Source organism: Micrasema longulum, unplaced genomic scaffold, assembly GCF_059751315.1.
Source record: "Micrasema longulum isolate JH-2025_06_02 unplaced genomic scaffold, ASM5975131v1 h1tg001724l, whole genome shotgun sequence".
Classification (NCBI taxonomy): Eukaryota; Metazoa; Arthropoda; class Insecta; order Trichoptera; family Brachycentridae; genus Micrasema; species Micrasema longulum.
The window spans coordinates 79629-98245 of NW_028278902.1; the positions used below are offsets into that span (position 1 = coordinate 79629).

At 33.9% G+C, this 18617-nt stretch overlaps 1 protein-coding gene across 1 annotated transcript; it reads right to left on the reverse strand.

Moving 5' to 3' along the window:
- Positions 1-9525: 9525 nt before the first annotated feature.
- LOC148274201 (uncharacterized) lies at positions 9526-18040 on the reverse strand (the record flags this gene model as incomplete). Its single annotated transcript, XM_088237457.1, has 4 exons — positions 9526-10848; positions 11754-11963; positions 13530-13717; positions 17902-18040. Coding segments are annotated over 4 exons (730 nt in total), but the record flags the coding sequence as incomplete, so codon positions are not given.
- Between the last annotated feature and the right edge of the window lie 577 nt (positions 18041-18617).

An 18617-nucleotide genomic window follows, 5' to 3' on the forward strand; every position in this document is an offset into this window, starting at 1 on the left:
GGACGCAACTAATATTAATACTAACAAATTAGTCAATAATGTATTCTCCTTCATTATTTTACATCAAATTAGTCATTAATTTATTCTCTTTCATTATTTCACAACAAATTAGTCAATAATGTATTCTCATTCATTATTTCTCAACAAATTAGTCAATAATGTATTCTCTTTCATTATTTCACAACAAATTAGTCAATTATGTATTCTCATTCATTATTTCTCAACAAATTAGTCAATAATGTATTCTCCTTCATTCTTTTACAAAAAATTGTCAATAATGTATTCTCCTTCATTATTTTACAACAAATTAGTCAATAATGTATTCTTCATTATTTTACAGCAAATTAGTTGACAGTGTATTCTCCTTCATTATTTTACAAAAAATAATCAATAACGTATTCCCTTTCATTATTTTACAACAAATTAGTCAATAAGGTATTCTCCTTCATCATTTTACAACAAATTAGTCAATAATGTATTCTCTTTCATTATTTTAATCAATAACTTATTCTCTTTTATTATTTTAGAAAAAATTCATGAATAATGTATTCTGTTTAATTATTTTACGATAAATTAGTTATTAATGTTTTCACCTTCTATAATTTAAAACAAATTCGCCAATCATTCATGGCATCTTCACCGTACGCTGCGCAAACATCGTGGTGAACTTTGGCAATTTTATTCCCTCGATTGAACACGAAAAAAAGGAGTGGTCGAAATCGCTCACTCTCGCCTACTTGACATTCCATTTTTAAGGCTTGTAATCAAATAAAATATTACATTTAATGTAAAAACAAACGCATCATCTTGTGGAGCAGACAATTTTCTTTATCACTACTGTTGGTGCTAATTTTTAACAGGCACAACTGTCATTACCAAATTAGTTTATGAAAAACAAAATAAAGTATCGATTGGCTTCATTAAAGATTATATAACATATAATAATAGATTTTTAAACAGTAAAATACACGGTATAATCCTAATGAGTATGCAATAATGCTCTCTGGACAAATTTGAGTATTTCAGTTGTCAAAATGTTGATTTTCAAAGCTCTTAGATCGGTTTAAAAATCACCGCCATTGACGTTTAAAAACTTCCGGACATTTTCCATTGGTCGGTGCACAAAATTTGACAACTTAGATCTGCGCGATTGGCCGGGAAGAATCCAGCGGCCAGCTCCGATTGGCCAACGCAAGATAATCGATGGCTCAAAGCCCCCTGAATGGCCGAGACGAGTCTAATGTCGCAGTTGACATAAACCTTAGCTAAGTGTTATTGTTTGTTCTGTGGTTATTTGTTGCCGCTTGGGCCTGCTCTGCGTCAGGGAGCGCCTTTCTTAACTTCTTGTATTTACCTGGAAAATAAAGAAAAATCATAAAACAAACGATAGAACGCTCGCCATTGTTACATTTATTTATTTTATTGGGTAAACAAACAGTATTTACCTACAGAAATATTGTCAATTTCTTTGTTTATTAGTGTAGGACAGTGGTCGGCAAACTCATAAGTCAAAAAAGCCAAAGATCAGCAGTTAAACAATTAAGATTTCCTTTGACAGCCAAATTTCTTAATACCAACGTACCTTAATAATAAAATGTGTGCCATAGAATTCAGAATAGTCCAGAAACCGCATACGCGCATCAAACAGAAGGCGACTAAACTACTCTTAAACAAGTAGTTTTACGTTTCGACCCATTAGTGTCTTTGTAGACGTCGCTCAGTACGCAACTCCCGATTTGAATTCAAATATGCCGTGTTGTGTCGTTTTAAAGTGTAGAAATACTGCTGAGATCTCAAAGAAACAGAATAGGATCTCATTTCGTGTGTAAGTAGCAAATGTATTACTTAAAAATTGAATTATGTTTCCATCTGACAGATGGTCAAAGAAAACAAAATGGACATTTTGTTAGTGTTGTCAGGGTAGTAATTTTTTTACCCTACTTTCCTCATCTAATAAGAGAATTAATGAAAATTGCACCTCAGATTAAATAACGTCGTGGCGGACATTTGACTGACGTTATCTTTAAAATATGAAATATTATTTAACATGACATAAAAATATCTGTTTTATGTAAAATAAAATTTGTTTTATATTTTAAGTTTAAAGTTAATTAAATAAATTACTCTTATGAAATGACCCTTTACTTATCTACTCTGTTGTGTCAATCGATGTTTACGCGCGTACAATAAAATTTTAGAGAAATTAACAAATTAGTTTTTTTTCACCCTACATTTGTGTTACGATTATATTTTTTCCCATCTGGCAACATTACGTGGTGACTTCACGAACGGTGAAAGTGGGGCAAAATTGGGGATTTTTGGACACAGTTCGATGTATTCAAATATGATTCTACGCTCCTTCTGGACTATTCTTAATTCTAAGGTGTGAGCATACATTTTATATTATTATTATATTAATTTTAAGCGAGCAGCTGATATGCTTAAATCGATTTAACAAAAGTTAACTATTGGCGCACTTAAACTTTTCCGAAACAAATCTAATCCAATTTTGAACCCATTGAGACTACACATTGAGATCAGCTCTTGTGGCAGCTTATTCCAACCATCAACAACCCTATTGCTCAGGAAATGTTTCCACGGATTTAGATTGAATCTCATTTTCTCTAGCCTGAGACTGTGGCCTCGAAGACGAGCATCTTGTTTAAGCTCGAACATGGGATCCAAATTTGGGCAGCAATAGTGACTGTCGAGTATCTCGTATGTCTCTATCGGGTCACCCCTTTCTCGCCGTTCCTGCAGCGTTGTGAGACCGAGAGTTTCCAGCCTCTCCACATATGTTAGCCGTTTTAGGCTCTGCGACAACTTTGTAGCTCGTCTTTGGACTCTTTCCAACAAGTTCATATCCTTAACAAAATAGGGATTCCACATCTGAAACCCATATTAGAGAGTAGGTCTGATATGACAGTGCACTAAACGTTTACTTATGATTTTATTTCATCAAAAGACATTAAAACCATAGTGAAAATTCAGTTTAAACACTCTCCAGAAAAATGGTTAGTTCGTGACATTTCAGACATTTAAAACAGGGTTTTTTAGGTCAAATAACCGGTCACCAATTTTTATGTGTCTAATATGATATAAGTAAAATAGTACTTACGCGCAACTCTGATCATGATAGTCGCCCACCAAATTGACCAACCCCAGCCAACTAGACAGAAGAGGACGGTGAACAGTTGACCAATCCCGACAATGAAATCTATGACGAAGGCACCTACAAACAAAAATCATATTGTTACATGTTGACAACTACAGTCCGTCTTCTCCTGGCAAGATTCCTGTGGTTTTCTCGTCGCTAGAGCAAAGGCGGAGAACCTCCTAAAACTGGCCACAGCCGAAAAATCCTACCCGGTCCTTACATGTTACTATAAACATAACAACTTTATAATGTTTTTCTTTGAAGTATTAGGTGTTAACATAAGCTGTGTCCCGTTTTTGTCAAATTATTATAGGGCACTGTACTGCAACACCACTCTTGAAATTGTTTTTATATATAAATATTTATTAACAAATAACAGCAGGGATGGAAAATACCTTTAAAAAGGGAATATGGAAGTCTAGGCATTTACAGGGCTTATGACCTGTCATTGGCTGGTTTAAGTGGTCACTTTACACATTGTAACATTCACCATTTTGCCTATGTTTGAACATCCATATTTCTTTAATTCTTCCTTCTGCTGATTTTAGTGAAGTTAAAGAGCTGAAACCTTTATTGTTGTGAAGAGATTCATCTGACTGAATTATTTCACATACTAGGCAACGCCTGAAAACAATTTTCCGATTTTCAAACTTCTTCTTGGACCATCTTGACTTGATTAATGACTCCCGAGGGGGTGAAATTCAGTCTTTTGTCTACGAACATTTGGACAAACTCAAATATTGTATAAATATTTAATTTAATTTTGTAACTATTTCATTCTTATTATCGTGTGTTTCAATTTTCACTTACCAACACGCGGACGACCTCCGTCATAAACACCAAACCTGGGTCGGCCAAAACACAGGCAAAAAAGACCGCTACAAACTGTGCCTAGAATGAAAATAACTCGTATTAACCCCCTTTATAACTCAACCTCTTCAAAATAAGACAATAGCACGTGTATTGATAGCTTTCTGCAAATGACGAAACACGTATTTATTGATTTTTCAAAATTTTCATGATAAAATGAAAAAACTAAGATTTTAAGCATTTTAAATACGTGTCCCTGTTAGTTTTACGGCGAGTGAATCTATAAATATCTAATCTATAACTTGTTGTATTGGATTCTATAGAAAACGCTGACTTGCTTCATCGGTCGTTGCACTACAATTTCAGATGAAATTATTTAGCAAGTGTGTCATCGATCATGAACTATTGGACTATGAACACCACAGATGTATGAAAAAAGTAATGGACTGGAGGCCAAGAAAGGGTGGCAGAAGAGTAGAGATACCCAGACTAGATTGTTCGCCGACATCGGGCGGGATGCAGGTCCGAGGTGGCAAAGGGTAGCGTCTGACGAAATTGTGGAGGTCCAAATGGGAGGTCATTGTTTAACACTGGACTCAAGTGGAAGGCTAAGTAAGAGTAAGTAAATAAAGATTTTCTTACCAAGTCCGGGAACTAGGAAGTTGCATACGAGACAGATCCATGCCAGGGGTATCGGAAGAGCGGGTATAGCACCACGGAGCATACTTGTATGCTCTATGAGGGAAGGATCAAGCTTTGATCTCTTGTCCTGAAAACATACACAAAAACAGTATTTTAGTATAACATCTCGCATGTTTCTTTACGAATTCTTAGAACACTACAACAAATAAACGATGAATGACGTATGCAGGGTGTTTAAGTATATTTATGGGACAAGACTTACTTACTTACTTTACTTATTTAACGTGTCCGGTTGGACCTGCCACTCTAATATGCGGCGACAAATGTCGCCTTGTCATATGCCATAATTAGGTCCTCAGGAGTTCAGCCTTCTCCAATGAGCAGACATGTCAGTAGGTCACTGTCGTCCTGGGTCACACAATATATTCTCACCAGAGATGTACCTCCACCTTTGGAGATTTGTTTTATATTGTCGTAGTCTTTTGAGGGCAATCGGGCTTTTGAGGGAAAAAGTCCAAATATGTGCTACCAAAATTCACAAATTACTCAAAAAGATGCCCCACTACGGTTATTTAAAAGCATTGAGGCTTACATCATTGGAAGAACGACGGAAGAGAGAGGACTTGATAAAAACTTATAAGATACCAAATTATTACTGTGGCATGGTTGCTCGCATTGCAAAGAGAAAATTTGAAATAGAGCAATTTTTCAATCTGTCTTCATTGGAGAAACGTAGAACGGAAATGGACCTTTTATGCATTTTCAAAATACTTAATGCTTTCAGCCATGTCCCATCTCTGTTGCATGTTCCCAACCGTGTCACCAGAAATCTAAGTCTGCTATTTGTCCAATCTTCCAAGAGCAACTTTTGTTTTTATGCCCCAACGTCCAGAATGTGTAGACTAATCCTTAGACAACTTATTGTGTGACGAATTGATTAGTCAATTCGTCACACAACTTGGAATTCTTCGAGATAGATCTTACGGCTTTTCGTGGACTCTTCGCCATAAACATAGTGTGGAATGAATATTGATTAGCATAGATTAGCTCGAGGCCTTATATGTTAATCGTGTTTATGAATATATTGTATACCATTATTTTATTGCCTTTGTCTTTGCTACATAGTTTTATGTTATCTTTGTTCAGTTTCTTGTACATATGTTTCTTCATATATCTGTTGTTATTGGCTTAGGCCATTTATATAATAATTAAATAAATAAGTAAATACAACACTCGAGAACTTGCTTTGTCCATCTATCAACAGACATTTGACCAATATGGCCTGCCTATTACCACTTCAACCAAACAATCCTTTCCAACGAATTAACCACTTTGGTTTGACTGCGGATCCAATCGTTTCTTTTCCAATCTCTAAGTGATATTCCCAGCATAACTTGATCCATACTTTTTCATCCAATTTGCAACATACATTGGTGAAATACTCTAGTCTTTTGAAATGGATCTTCTAAACGTGAAATTTAATTTACCAAATGCCACCCAAGCTATCCTTCTTTCTATTTCGCTGGTTGTGGTTATCGCTGCCGATGGGGATTTTGCGACCCAAGTAGATTATAGAAGTCAACCTTGTCTAAGGGTAGTATTCTGCCATTGGTATTGACGATCGTCATTATATTTGTTTAATTGGAGATACAATTTGAAATTGAACCATGTGAGGATTAATGACATAGGTAAAATGACAATCATGATTGGCAAGTTATTCCAGCCTGAATCCATTTTGCCGCAGAGGAAATTTGTTTCTGGGTTGAGTTGAAAATGGAGAGGATAAAACTTCCAGTGGTGGGTGCTCGCGTTGAGTTGATACATCTCTTGGAGGGGGCAGTCAAAGTTACCATTTAGGATGTTGTTTGTCTCATCAAGGCACAACTCTTTTTTAAATTTGTTGTCTCTAGGTGAAATAGACAACCATGTTTACCAAATTATTCCAACCTGAAACCACTCCGCTGGAGAGGGCGTTTGTTCTTAAGTTAAGGTGGAATCGAGGTGAAAAACCGAAAACCCATAAATGGGTGTCCAGATTGTTACATTTCTCGCAGTTTATACAACTTCTAAAATTATTATAATAATTAAAATTAGATTCTAAATGAGGAATATACCCTTGAAGTTTTTTGGTTTGGTTCTGAAACACCCGTATACTTATTTGTGAACATTATATATTTTGATGAGAAGTAACTTGCTGTCAGATTTGAGTGTTAGTGAATGTTTTACTTAGGTACATGAGTTTTGTGGGCAGATTATTTTGTTTGTGATGTGAATACTAAACATTAAAACTATAATGGCTGTCTAATATTGTGCTGAGTATCTAGATTTGTGTAACAGTTGATACAAATGAATGGTAGTTTAGTGCTGCGGCTGTGTTTAAGTAGTGTGGGTAAATTTGGTTATGTTAAGATGGGCGTAACTTTGAATTCAACAAGGGGGAGTTACATTAGAGAACAATTTTATAACAGGTTTATAATATTATATGAGTACGGCCCTCCATTTATATTTTTGACAGATCTACCCCTTGGTGTAACAAGGTTCCAACAAAAAATTTAGTTTATTTGAGTTACTGAGTGAAAAGAGTTCCATTTGCAATAGTCTTTACTCCTTTGTACCCACTGACAACATCAACGGGATATTTAAGGAATTAGAAACTGTTATAAGTCTTAACTTTTAGTTTTTGAATCGGGTTGTGGTCCCGTGGCTAGTTTCGTGGACTCCCACTCTATCACAAGTTAATTCCCATCTTCTAATAGTGAGTTATTTCCAACTCGTCGAAAATGGCCCCTAAAATTGACATTTTTAGATAAAAATCAAAAGTACGCGAATGTTTCGTTAACATTAAACTACGTCCAGTAATTTACTACAATTTGTAAAGAAAGGTTCTCGAATTGTAGTAAGTAATAAACTATCAGTGCCAGGTGGAACTTTTGTCGCTCTAAGGGGTTGAGATATTGAAAAGAAAGATTGACGTAACTTTGAGGAAGTTGGCTTTAGCTTACAGCGGGGATGGAACACATTTTAGAGAAGGGAATATAGAAGTCTAGGCATTTACAGAGCTTATGATATATCATTCAACATTCGCCATTTTGCCTTTCTTCAGTTCTTCCATCTGTTGATTTTAGTAAAGTTAAAAAGCTGAAACCTTTATTATTGAGAATAGATTCATCTGATGGAATGATTTCACATACTAGGCAATAATTTTCCAATTTTCAAACTTCTTCTTGAACCAGTTGGTTTTATTACAATATTTTTAGCTTGTCCAAGTGTTTGTAGACAAAATACTGGGTTTCGCTCCCCAGGGAGTCATTAAGATTAACAAATTACAACAGGGATGGAGAACTCTTTATTTTAAGATAAGTTTGTTGGTTTTATCATAATTTTTAGTAAATTTTTGAATTTCAGCAAAGTCGCTGTTTTAATATTGTGACGTTAATCATTGAGAAATTTTAGTCCATCGTTTATCGGGATTGGCCTATTCTTGTTTTGGCTCTTAGTTCATATGTGGTAATGTAATGGTCTTCTCGTGTTGTGATTTTATATGTCAGTTACTCTTTTCTGCGAGACGTCATCGTCTTTGAAGTGTCCTCGAGTTATTTTGTGGATTAGCATAAGTGTGTCTAGTTTTTTCAAGTTGTCTAGGTGTTTATAGAGTTCTTCGGTCGGCGTAAGGTAGTCTAGATTACGTGTGTTTTTAAGTATTTTGTTTTGTTTGCTTTGTAGTCTTTGTATTGTGGTTTTGTTGCCATTTTCTCAAGTCCATTTGATTGTCGATATAGTTATTGTTATTATTTGTGGTCGAATATTTAAAAAATGTTACTATTAGAAATATTAAACAATTACTGACTTTCATTTGAATTGTCATTGTAATATGTTTATTTTATGACCCTTGTGGGTTTATAAAAATTACGAAGAAGTTTTAAAAAAAAAAGTCCTATTTCCCTATTAATAATAAATTAAAAATGCTTGTGTGAATGGGGTGTAATTGAGTAGTGTCACATAAAACATTTCTAGATGTGTGTGTATTTTTTACAGGTGTGTAGGTTTAGTGGCACAACATATATTTTTGAATTCAACGTCTTAAATACACAGGTTAATATTACAAAGATGTAGAATTGTGTGTGATGAAACAAAACATGCTTCCCGCTACCTTTCTCCTTCTCTCCTGAGCGGCGTAACGTGAAATGTATGTAAATGTTAATATTTGTGTCATGTCTGAAAATCTCAACATATTAGTTTTGTACACAGAATAATGCAATAGACAGTGGAAGCTCTGAAACATGTGCTTTATACAATCAAAGTTCCCTCTAATTTTTCATTGTCTGTGCTCTGCCAGCCCATTATCTTGTGGCGCATTTCATACAGATTGTCAACATTTGTCACAGTGAGTTTTCCTGCCATTATTTAATGCCGTATGGATTTTTACCATCGCATGAAAAGGGCCCGCCTGTGCGACATAAAAACGGACAATTCTCAACATATTGGCAGCCACATTATCACATCTTAGAGGGAACATTGCGCATTGCTTACTAAGTATTCAGCGATAGTAGAGTGGTAAAAATCTATAGAATTCAACTATATTACAATATACAATGCTTAGTTATTTAAATTATTATGAAAATTTTGGATTTGGGCAATATTAAGCGAATCATTTATAATTCTTGTTTGTCTCTACTTGGTTTTTGAACTATGGATATATGAGAGTACCTATTAGAAAAAAAACTTAGAAATCTCCACTGAGATATTTGCCAAAAACTTTGAGAACAGAATTGTGATACTTCTAATTATGCTTCACTAACTCAATGGAGAATGCTAAGTTTGCGATGTCAAGTATTATTGAAATCTGTTTTTACAAGACTTAGAGACGGTTTTGAATTATAATTTTTTATGCATAGTTTATTTTGGCATTAATGTAATTTTTTTGTTTTTGGTAGATATTCCTAAGTACGCTTCTATTACCCTCACAGACGGTTTTTCAGGGCCAGCCCGCGAAACTTCAGAGGAAGATTCCTCACAGCAAGCTTTATAAAAATTCCTAATTATTTTTTTCCGAAACGTCATTTTATAAAAAAAGTTTTTTTTTTTACATAATCTTAAAATGGAGCAAATATTTAATTTCTCGAACTAGCATCCTTTTAATTTTTTAGAAATAGAAACGTATTTGATCAACGAAGCGATACGCACCAGACGCGGACAAAGAAAGCGGATGGGTAGGAGAGGGGTAGGGGTTTATGGAGGGACTGCTTGTCCGAGAAATTAAGGAATTACTACATTTTGAGATTAAAAAAAAAAAAAATTATGCCTTTTTGGAAAAATTTCATAAGGATTTTTTTTAAAGCTTACCATGAGAAATGTTCCTCTTAAGTTTCGCAGTCTGGCTCTGAAAAACCGTGTATACTACATTCTAGCCCATTTTGTATTATGTGAATGTCTATATTACTGTATTACTTATCATTGGTTTCCGAGTGAGTCCCATACAGTTTTCTGATTTGTAAACGACTATAATACAACATCGCATATCATTTGTATAGAATACAGCATCAATCTAAATTATTTCTGTATATATTATACATTTGAAAAAAAGCAGAATGACTTGAAAAATCAAAGTAGATATTTTACAATAATATACGTGGTATATCCAGAAAGTAAATAAGTATCTCATGAAAGGTGATGCCCACTTCTTTCGTCAATGTGCACATTATCGCGACCTTCATTGAACTGTCTCACACATCTCCTTACCATTGGATCACTTAAGACAAGTTCTCCGTACACCTCACATGTCTGTTGATGAATGTGGACTGGTTTAATGTAAACAAATTGCAGAATTTTCAATTTTATTAGACATTTTAAACAAGCACCATGAAGCGTACACAACAATCAGCTAACTCACCAAGTACCATGCATGCGCGAAACAAACGCAACATGCTTTCTTGATATACCTCGTATATATATATATACATAATGAATTTAATATCAGAGGAATGTAAGTAGCAGAGAAAAAAAAACGTAAGAATTTCCTTGTCAAAACATACTCGTCTAGAAAGATCTATTTATCGTGTTTAAATATCTTGACGGTTACATCTTGTATTGGTCTACAGACGTAGGTTGAGCAAATGAACAAAAGGGTTACCTCTATTGGTACGGCTTGAGAGAGACTCCTCTTCTTGCTAAACATACTCGTCCTTCTGCTGTAATCCTGTGAAGCATCTTTCTTGCAACACAGCATTCTTCTCCACCAGCTAAAAAAATCATCTTTATTATAATAAAATAAATAAAACAACTTTGTTTTTACCCACTATTTTTTTTTTTTTCACAGACCGGTTTCAAAGCAAACAAGCTTCTTCGTCAAGGTTTACGTAACTAATGAATGAATTCCTATTTTATTTTGATCATGTTCACTAAATACTACACGTGGACCCAATAAATCAAGTCTTTTTTTCCTTACGAGGGTGGTAATTTGATATCAATATTTTCGAAGCTAGACAGGATAGGACTAAAAAAAATATGGTTTATTTGGTTGTTAAACTGGGTTTAATAACCAAATAAACCTTAATGATGTTGGTGAGATTCATCCGGCTGAACCAATTCAACTACTAGGCAACGCCTGAAAACAATTTTCCAATTTCCATACTTCTTTGTTTACCAGTTAGTTGATTCAAAAATGTTTTGAGTGTGTCCAAATAATTCCAGTTAGGCTGGATTTCTTCCCTAGAGAATAATTAAGATCTAAATTTGTTGCTATGATAAAAGTTTCAGCTCTTTTACTTCACAAAAGTGAACAGACGGAATAGTTGAGGAAATTTGGATGTTTAAACATAGGCCGAATGGTAAATGTTACACAATGTGTAAAGTGGCCACTTAAACCAGCCAGTGACAGATCATGAGCCCTTTAAATGCCTAGAGATTCATATTCCATTCTCAAAATGTTTTCCCTCTGTTGCAACAAATTGTCATTTTTAGCAATTTAATTATCCTAAGTTTACTTTTACATTTTCAATGTGAAGGTAAATGGAGTACCCATCAATAATATTAAATATACTGATGATACCGTTCTAATCGCAGACAATATACAAGATCTTCAAGAACTGTTCTGCGATTTAATAACGCGTCCGGTATTTACGAATATGCTATTGGGCCCCCGTACCTCGGTTTTTCATGCGGCTGGCTGAGTATGCTGTCTCGTCTCTCCGGCCCCTTTTTCCTGCAGCAACAGCACAGGCCAGAGGAGCCCTGGTGCTCCGTGGAGGCCAGCGAGGGTCGGACCCCATCGCTGACTAGGGAAGGCCTGGCCCCGACAGAGACGCTGGAGTCCTGGACTTTGTTCTTGCCTCTGCAGCAGATGAACTTGTCAGACCTGGGAATGAAAAATAATTTAACCATCTCAAACTCAAGATCACAGTAGAGAAACACACTCGACTTCTCTTTTCACAAGTTTTACCCGAGAATAGCCATCGAGTCGATTAGTCCGATTCGTCAAAGATTTTATAACTAATAAAACTGTACTCTTTAGCCGTCTACATCCAGGTTTACATTTATTACCAACAAATTAAACCTGCACTGTGCAAATAAAATTATAATAGGGACTTTAATAAGTTTCGCTGTTTCCCGACAAATGGTTTTATCTTAGACTTTTTACATCAAGCAAGACTGGAGTCAACTTCATCGTGAAGCTCACCATTAGGCTTGAAATGACAGTATGTGACAATAAGTAATAACGAGAAAATGTTCAAAAAGGCTATAAAAAAATGGATAGTGGAGTGGACTCATTTTCTCAAACCAGTATTGAATCAACTGCTCCACAAATGTAAAGCTAATGTTATATTTTTGTTCTTTCATTGTTTGGTAATATAAATAATAAAGATGTGCATAAATTAATTATAAACATAAATACGTAGTGTTTAAAACTGTCTGAACATTTTGTTAATTATCTCTGTTTATTAGGTATTTTTTGTTTATTCTCGCATGTAAAAATATTTATAAAAATATATATTTTTAAGTGTCCTCGGCACGGGTAATTCCGGTAAGGGTACATTATTTTTATTATTAATCATAATTTATAATTGAAAAAAAATTGAATAAATAAATATGTTATCCACTGAAGTTTAAATAACATATTTTTTCATAGCGTTAAACATGTGGAATTTTGTGCCAAAACAAGAAAGCTGCATTACTTTTCTCAAAAAAAATCTTCAGGTGAAACACATGGAACTCTTTTGGAGACTTAAGGGTGACCATGCTCTGGCGGAACTCCTCTGCTCTGCATCATGATCAGCTGGGTTTATTATTAGCTCCTCAAACAATCACAGGAGGTCACTATTGACCACCGTTGATGCGTTTGAGCCAAGTATTGAAAGAAAAACGGCCTCAATACGAGGAGAGAAAGGACAAAGTAATTTTGCGGCATGACAACGCTCGGTGACATGTTGCAAAGCTACTCAAAACATATTTAGAAACGCTTAAATAGGAAGTCCTACCACACTCACCGTATTTGCCTGACATTGTTCCTTCCGATTACCACTTGTTCCGATCGATGACTCATGGCGTAGCTGAGCAGCACTTCCATTCTTATAAAGATGCCAAAAAATGTCTTGATTCGTGGATAACCCCAAAAGATGGGAGAAAGTAATTGCTAGCGATGGACAATACTTTTAATGAAATTTTCTTGACAATTAAAAAAAAAAAAAAAAAATTTTCACGAAAACAGCGAGAACTTATTTAAGTCCCTAATAGTATTTGAGAATAAGACTGAGTAAGAAGAAGAAGAAAAATTCACAATCTTCAATCAGCGTTGTTTTTAATTTTACTCTGATTTAACGTGAATATTATTTTATTCTACCTTTCCATTGAAATAATTTAAGTTTCTATCGTGCTTTAACGTTGCGATTTCCCATTTCTAACCCGTTAGTTACTAAAATATTACCATTTCCCCTGGTCTTGTCCAGCCCCGGCTACAGACTTGCGGTCCATCTCGCCCTCCTTCCGCCCGCAGCAGCACACTCGCGCCCACAGCCCCCCCTTATCCTTCGGCTCGCTCTTCCTGCTGCCGATGGTGGCATGGCTCACCTCCGACTTGCGCTTTTTACTGAGAGTCTCATCTATCAAGTGGACCTGGAACCGAAATAAATTTATCAAACTAATGGCGTGGTACTTGAAAAATAATGAGAAGGTCATCGATGTATAAGATTGGCGCCCAACGTGGAGCAAAAAATATGTTTTATTTGTCTTGACTTTGAAATAAAACGAAGTAGTATATTCCTCGCCTGGCTTGGACCGGGATTTTGTAGCCTAGTTGGTCCGAATGTTGTATGAACAGTTTATATAGTTAGATGTAAAAAATATGTTTTTACAAAGGATTAGATATTCGAAACATCAATTCACATCATTCCAACAAAAGCAATATTACTCACGAATAAATTGTTAATTCTTAATGGTTAGTTAGGTTAATATTTTAGATACGCAGTAATTTTTTTAAATCCCTTGAGAAATAAATACAGGAACTTACGTAAAAATATGCGAAAACTCCTTTTGTTGTTGTTATTTTGAATCTTAAAGCAGGGCACACAGAAACATATTTTTATGTTTGCTCTAATAATAACAATGTAAATATTTATAAATTATAACTTGTTTAATACATATTTCTAAACCATTTTTTTCTTAATAAAAGTTTTTTTCCCTCACAATATTTTTTTACAGCCTTATATAAAATGGAATTTTCGATAATTTTTTTTATAAATGGGAGTTTGATTTTTACCCTTTCTCTGTTATTGTGATCATGTGAAATGTGCATATCTTGATCTTTTTCCAAAATTATGTGTTTTTTTTAGAATTAATAATATCATACACAAATGCATTATTACGTATGTTAAGATTATGTAATTTTGTAGAAAGTAATTCTGATATTGATATCTTTAACGATTTATTTAATAATTATTACAGAACTGTAACGCAATTTACAAAATCAAATAGTTTCTTACGTTAGTTAGGTAAAATAATTTAAGCAGTTAGTATAATAAGTAAGTTGTCCATAATAATAATAATAAAAAGAGGGTTTTGATAAATTTTTGGTTAACGGTAAGTCGACTGACCAATCAGCAGAACTCATCGAGAAGAAGAGGAAGAGAACTCGTAACGTTACACGCGGAGTAATTTTAAAAATACAAAACTGTAAATAAAAATCTTCAAAATATACATATTTTTATTTTGTTTAATTTTGACTTAGTTTTATAGCAACATATTTGTTTTTTAAATTAATTAATAAGAAATATTTAAAAAGCCACTGATTTCCTCATTATATATTTTTTTGTAAATATAAAGAGGAATGTCACAAGTAAACTCGAGCTACGGAATATTGGAAATGAAAAATGTTTTCTAGTAAGAATGCGGTAATAATTAGAGCATTTGGATTGTACGGCGAAGCTTCTCGAAAATGTTTGAAAAAATGACTAAAAATGAACTACTTTGAACTAAATTATTATGAAGTGTTACGAAGTGAATGCCGATTCAATTAAAAATATTACTTTGAACTACGTCACAAGTTCCCTGGTATAAACTAATGACAGCGTTGTGACAGATTTTTGGTTTCCAGGAAGCCAATTCATCAATCAGCAGAACTCTCCGACTGTGACGTCACGTGTGGAATAATTTCAAAATTACAAAACTGTAAATAATAACAACGCTGATAATACTGTAAAACATTTTTTTAATGGCTTAGTTTTATATCAAACAAAAAACCCATTAGATTACCTCATTGAGTAAAACCAATGAGGTGAAAATTTAATTAATTACTTTGAGGAATCTCAAATCATTTCAGCAATGTTTGCATTTACGTAGTATAAAAAAAATAGCTGTGTTTTTGTCATATAATAAGGAACGGTACTGAAATTAATTTGTGATCATAACATCCAGGTAAGAAAGAAATCGCCTTTATTATTCCGATCTCAGCGGGAATTAGACCCGAAATTCCTGTGCGTGAGATAAGGTTCTTTACTTTATACTCCGTGGGCCACCCGTGTTTATTGTGTTGATAAAAAAAAAAAAAAAAACATCGTAAATTTTCTACGCGTTAAGCTGGCGATAAAACGGTAATTCAAACGTTTAATAGGATTGGCGCCCAACGTGGGGCATAAAATTAACAATAACAAAAAAACTACAATGTGCATTTTTAATAAGATGATAGTAAAAAAATACTTAAGATTAATTAATAATCAACACAAATATTGTATCCTATAAACGTTAAAATATAATCAGGTGGATATAACTATATTGCAAAATGAAAATGAGTTTATGTGTCGTGGTACAGTGGTAGTCAACCTCTGCTCTTAGGGCACTCGTTATATTACAATTCTAATTATAGTACCGTTTGATTTCGTAACATCACAAAATCACCCCTGATTAGCACCCACTAACGTCACTCAACATAAGAATTCTCTTTTTCATTGTATTATGTCGGCTTTGCCTTAAATATTTAATAAAGTAATTTAGTTTGTTCCAACTTACCACCATTTTATAGCAACAATTCACGGACAGTGTTTACTTGTAATGCTGTATTTAATAGACTCCAGAAACCCGCATTTTGGATATATTTAGTATAGGATATTGTTCTTATAGATCAAACATATTTAACTTTTTCGGTAAATCTAGGTAAGTAAGCCTTTAGTTTAATTGTTTTATGAAACAGTTCTTTATTTATTTATTTATTTTGTTCATTAACGCCCAAAAGACATTTACAAAAAAAAAAATACATGCCAACATACTAAATAATAAACACAGAATATACAGAAAAAATATGTGAAAATAGTTAAAAATGATATAATAAAAGTTTTATAAAGTAAAAAAAAAACAATAATAACAAAGGTATGTAAGAAAAAACAGTAAGAATATAAACAAAAAATGCAAAGATATAAGCTTATGAAATAAATTCTGTAAAGCAAACAATAAATAAAGTGTTATGGTAAGCAAGAAAGACAATTTTAAGTTAAATTAATAAACAAGCAAGCATATATTATCACGAAAAAATATGAAATAAAAATATGTATCTGTGAAATGCGTATTTGCCAATACTACAATGCAATTTGATATAATAGTAAAAAATAAAAAACAAGTATAAGGTAATAAAAATAAACAAGTAAGTATTTTTTAATTTATGGAATTGAATTATCAATAATAGTTAGACGAGCAGCTACAAATAAACTTGATATTGTGGACTTATAAAATGGTAAAGAATTGGACAGAATGTCTGCAGCCGTTCTATAAGTGTTACCTAACCTACGCACTATGCAGTCTCGGTATCAATGAATTGTTTTGTTGGTTGGAAGAAGTACTGGAGCAATGAAACAATAAAGTACTCCTAGTTTTGACAGCGGGTACTCTAAAATTAATCAATTCAAGTATTTTTGGTGCGTCAAAAAGAGAGTTTCCAATTTTATACAGTACAATGAGATCATTAATAGTTCTTCTTTCAGAAAGCGTTGTTAGGTTAAGCAGTGTTAATAAATAGTCATAATTCACATTTTGAATTGGAATGTTTAGTTTGTAGTTTATATATCGTAGAAATTTATGTTGAATGTTTTCCATACTATAAACATGAACATTATAGCAGGGTGACCATTGATGAATTAAAATCTAAATGACTTCTTACAAGAGAACAGTATAATATTTTCAATGATCAGATGGACTTGAAATTTTTTGTGTTTCTCCTGTTATGATTTTCCTGTTATATTTATCCTTTAAAATATTTAATTAAATTTTTATTACAATAATAAAATATTTTAGGCGTTACTTTTCGACTACATATCAAACCAGGAACCCATTAGCAATGCTTCGACATTTTAAAGATATAATTATCTCCAATAGCAAGAGTAATTTGCCTAAACATTTTTTCACTGATGTAAAGGTGTTCTATTATTGGTTCATTCACGAGGACTCGTGACGTCATTCAAAGTGGTTAATTTAACTTAAACCGTTTTTATTGTTAATATAATGTTTTCATCTATTTACGAGAAACTAAGCAGCACGATTAAGTTCTCTCATTTTTACCGCGTGCACGAAACCATTTTCTCTCTCCAATTTCCCCTAGCACTGAATTCATCATACCGAAGATAATTTTACCCAGACTAAGTCATTCTGTTTTTTGCAAAAAATAATCAATTCAACGCTAGGTATGATTGGTGCCCAACGTGGGGCAAAAAGTTCATTGCTTTCAATTACTTAATCTACTTAGTTTGACATGAAAATTGAAGTTTAAACGAAATAAAATTACAATAAAATGTTATTAAATATTAAAATGAACATACTTCTGATTGATTTTTCGATTTACAGCACGCAGGGGGCCAAAGCTTCCCGCAAATGCCTTTTTTCTCTATCTCTCCTGTAGACGGAGAGTCCTTTACATCCTTGTCGCTCTCGACACTGCCATTGCTCTCCACGGGTAATCTGAAATCAAATAATTGAAATAAATAAACCGTTTGATGGTAAAACGAATGAGGGTACAAATAATTCCATTATCGTAGGGGTAAAAGGAATTAATAAATTATGATAGTGAGGAAAAGCATTCAAACGAAAAGAGCCTTCCAGGGGTGCTATTCTGAATTTTCTGGCAGAGAAGATTTCTATTGTATGTAACGTAAGTTTATTTGGGGATTTTTATTTTTGGCATGCAACTGACAAATGACATAAAATAAACAGTATTGTATTTTATATTTCATAGTTCGACATTTTAAAACTGTTCAAAAATCGGAAAACGTTTTTGCGTATTAACTACTCCTCTAAGATGTGCAGTAGGTTTGCATACTCAATCGCATTCCAACGCGATACGTTTCTGACATCCTTTCAGCCACCCATGCTGACTCCATGCCCCGCAAGATCCCTAAATTTGTCTTAATCTTCTTCTTTCCACATCCTCTCCTAAGTGGACCATTTGGACATCACCAGTTGCCTTCAGGAGACCCTATCGCCAGCCAGCACTTTCGCCTCCTCCCACGTCAATCCAGCGGCCCTTAGTTACGCCGAA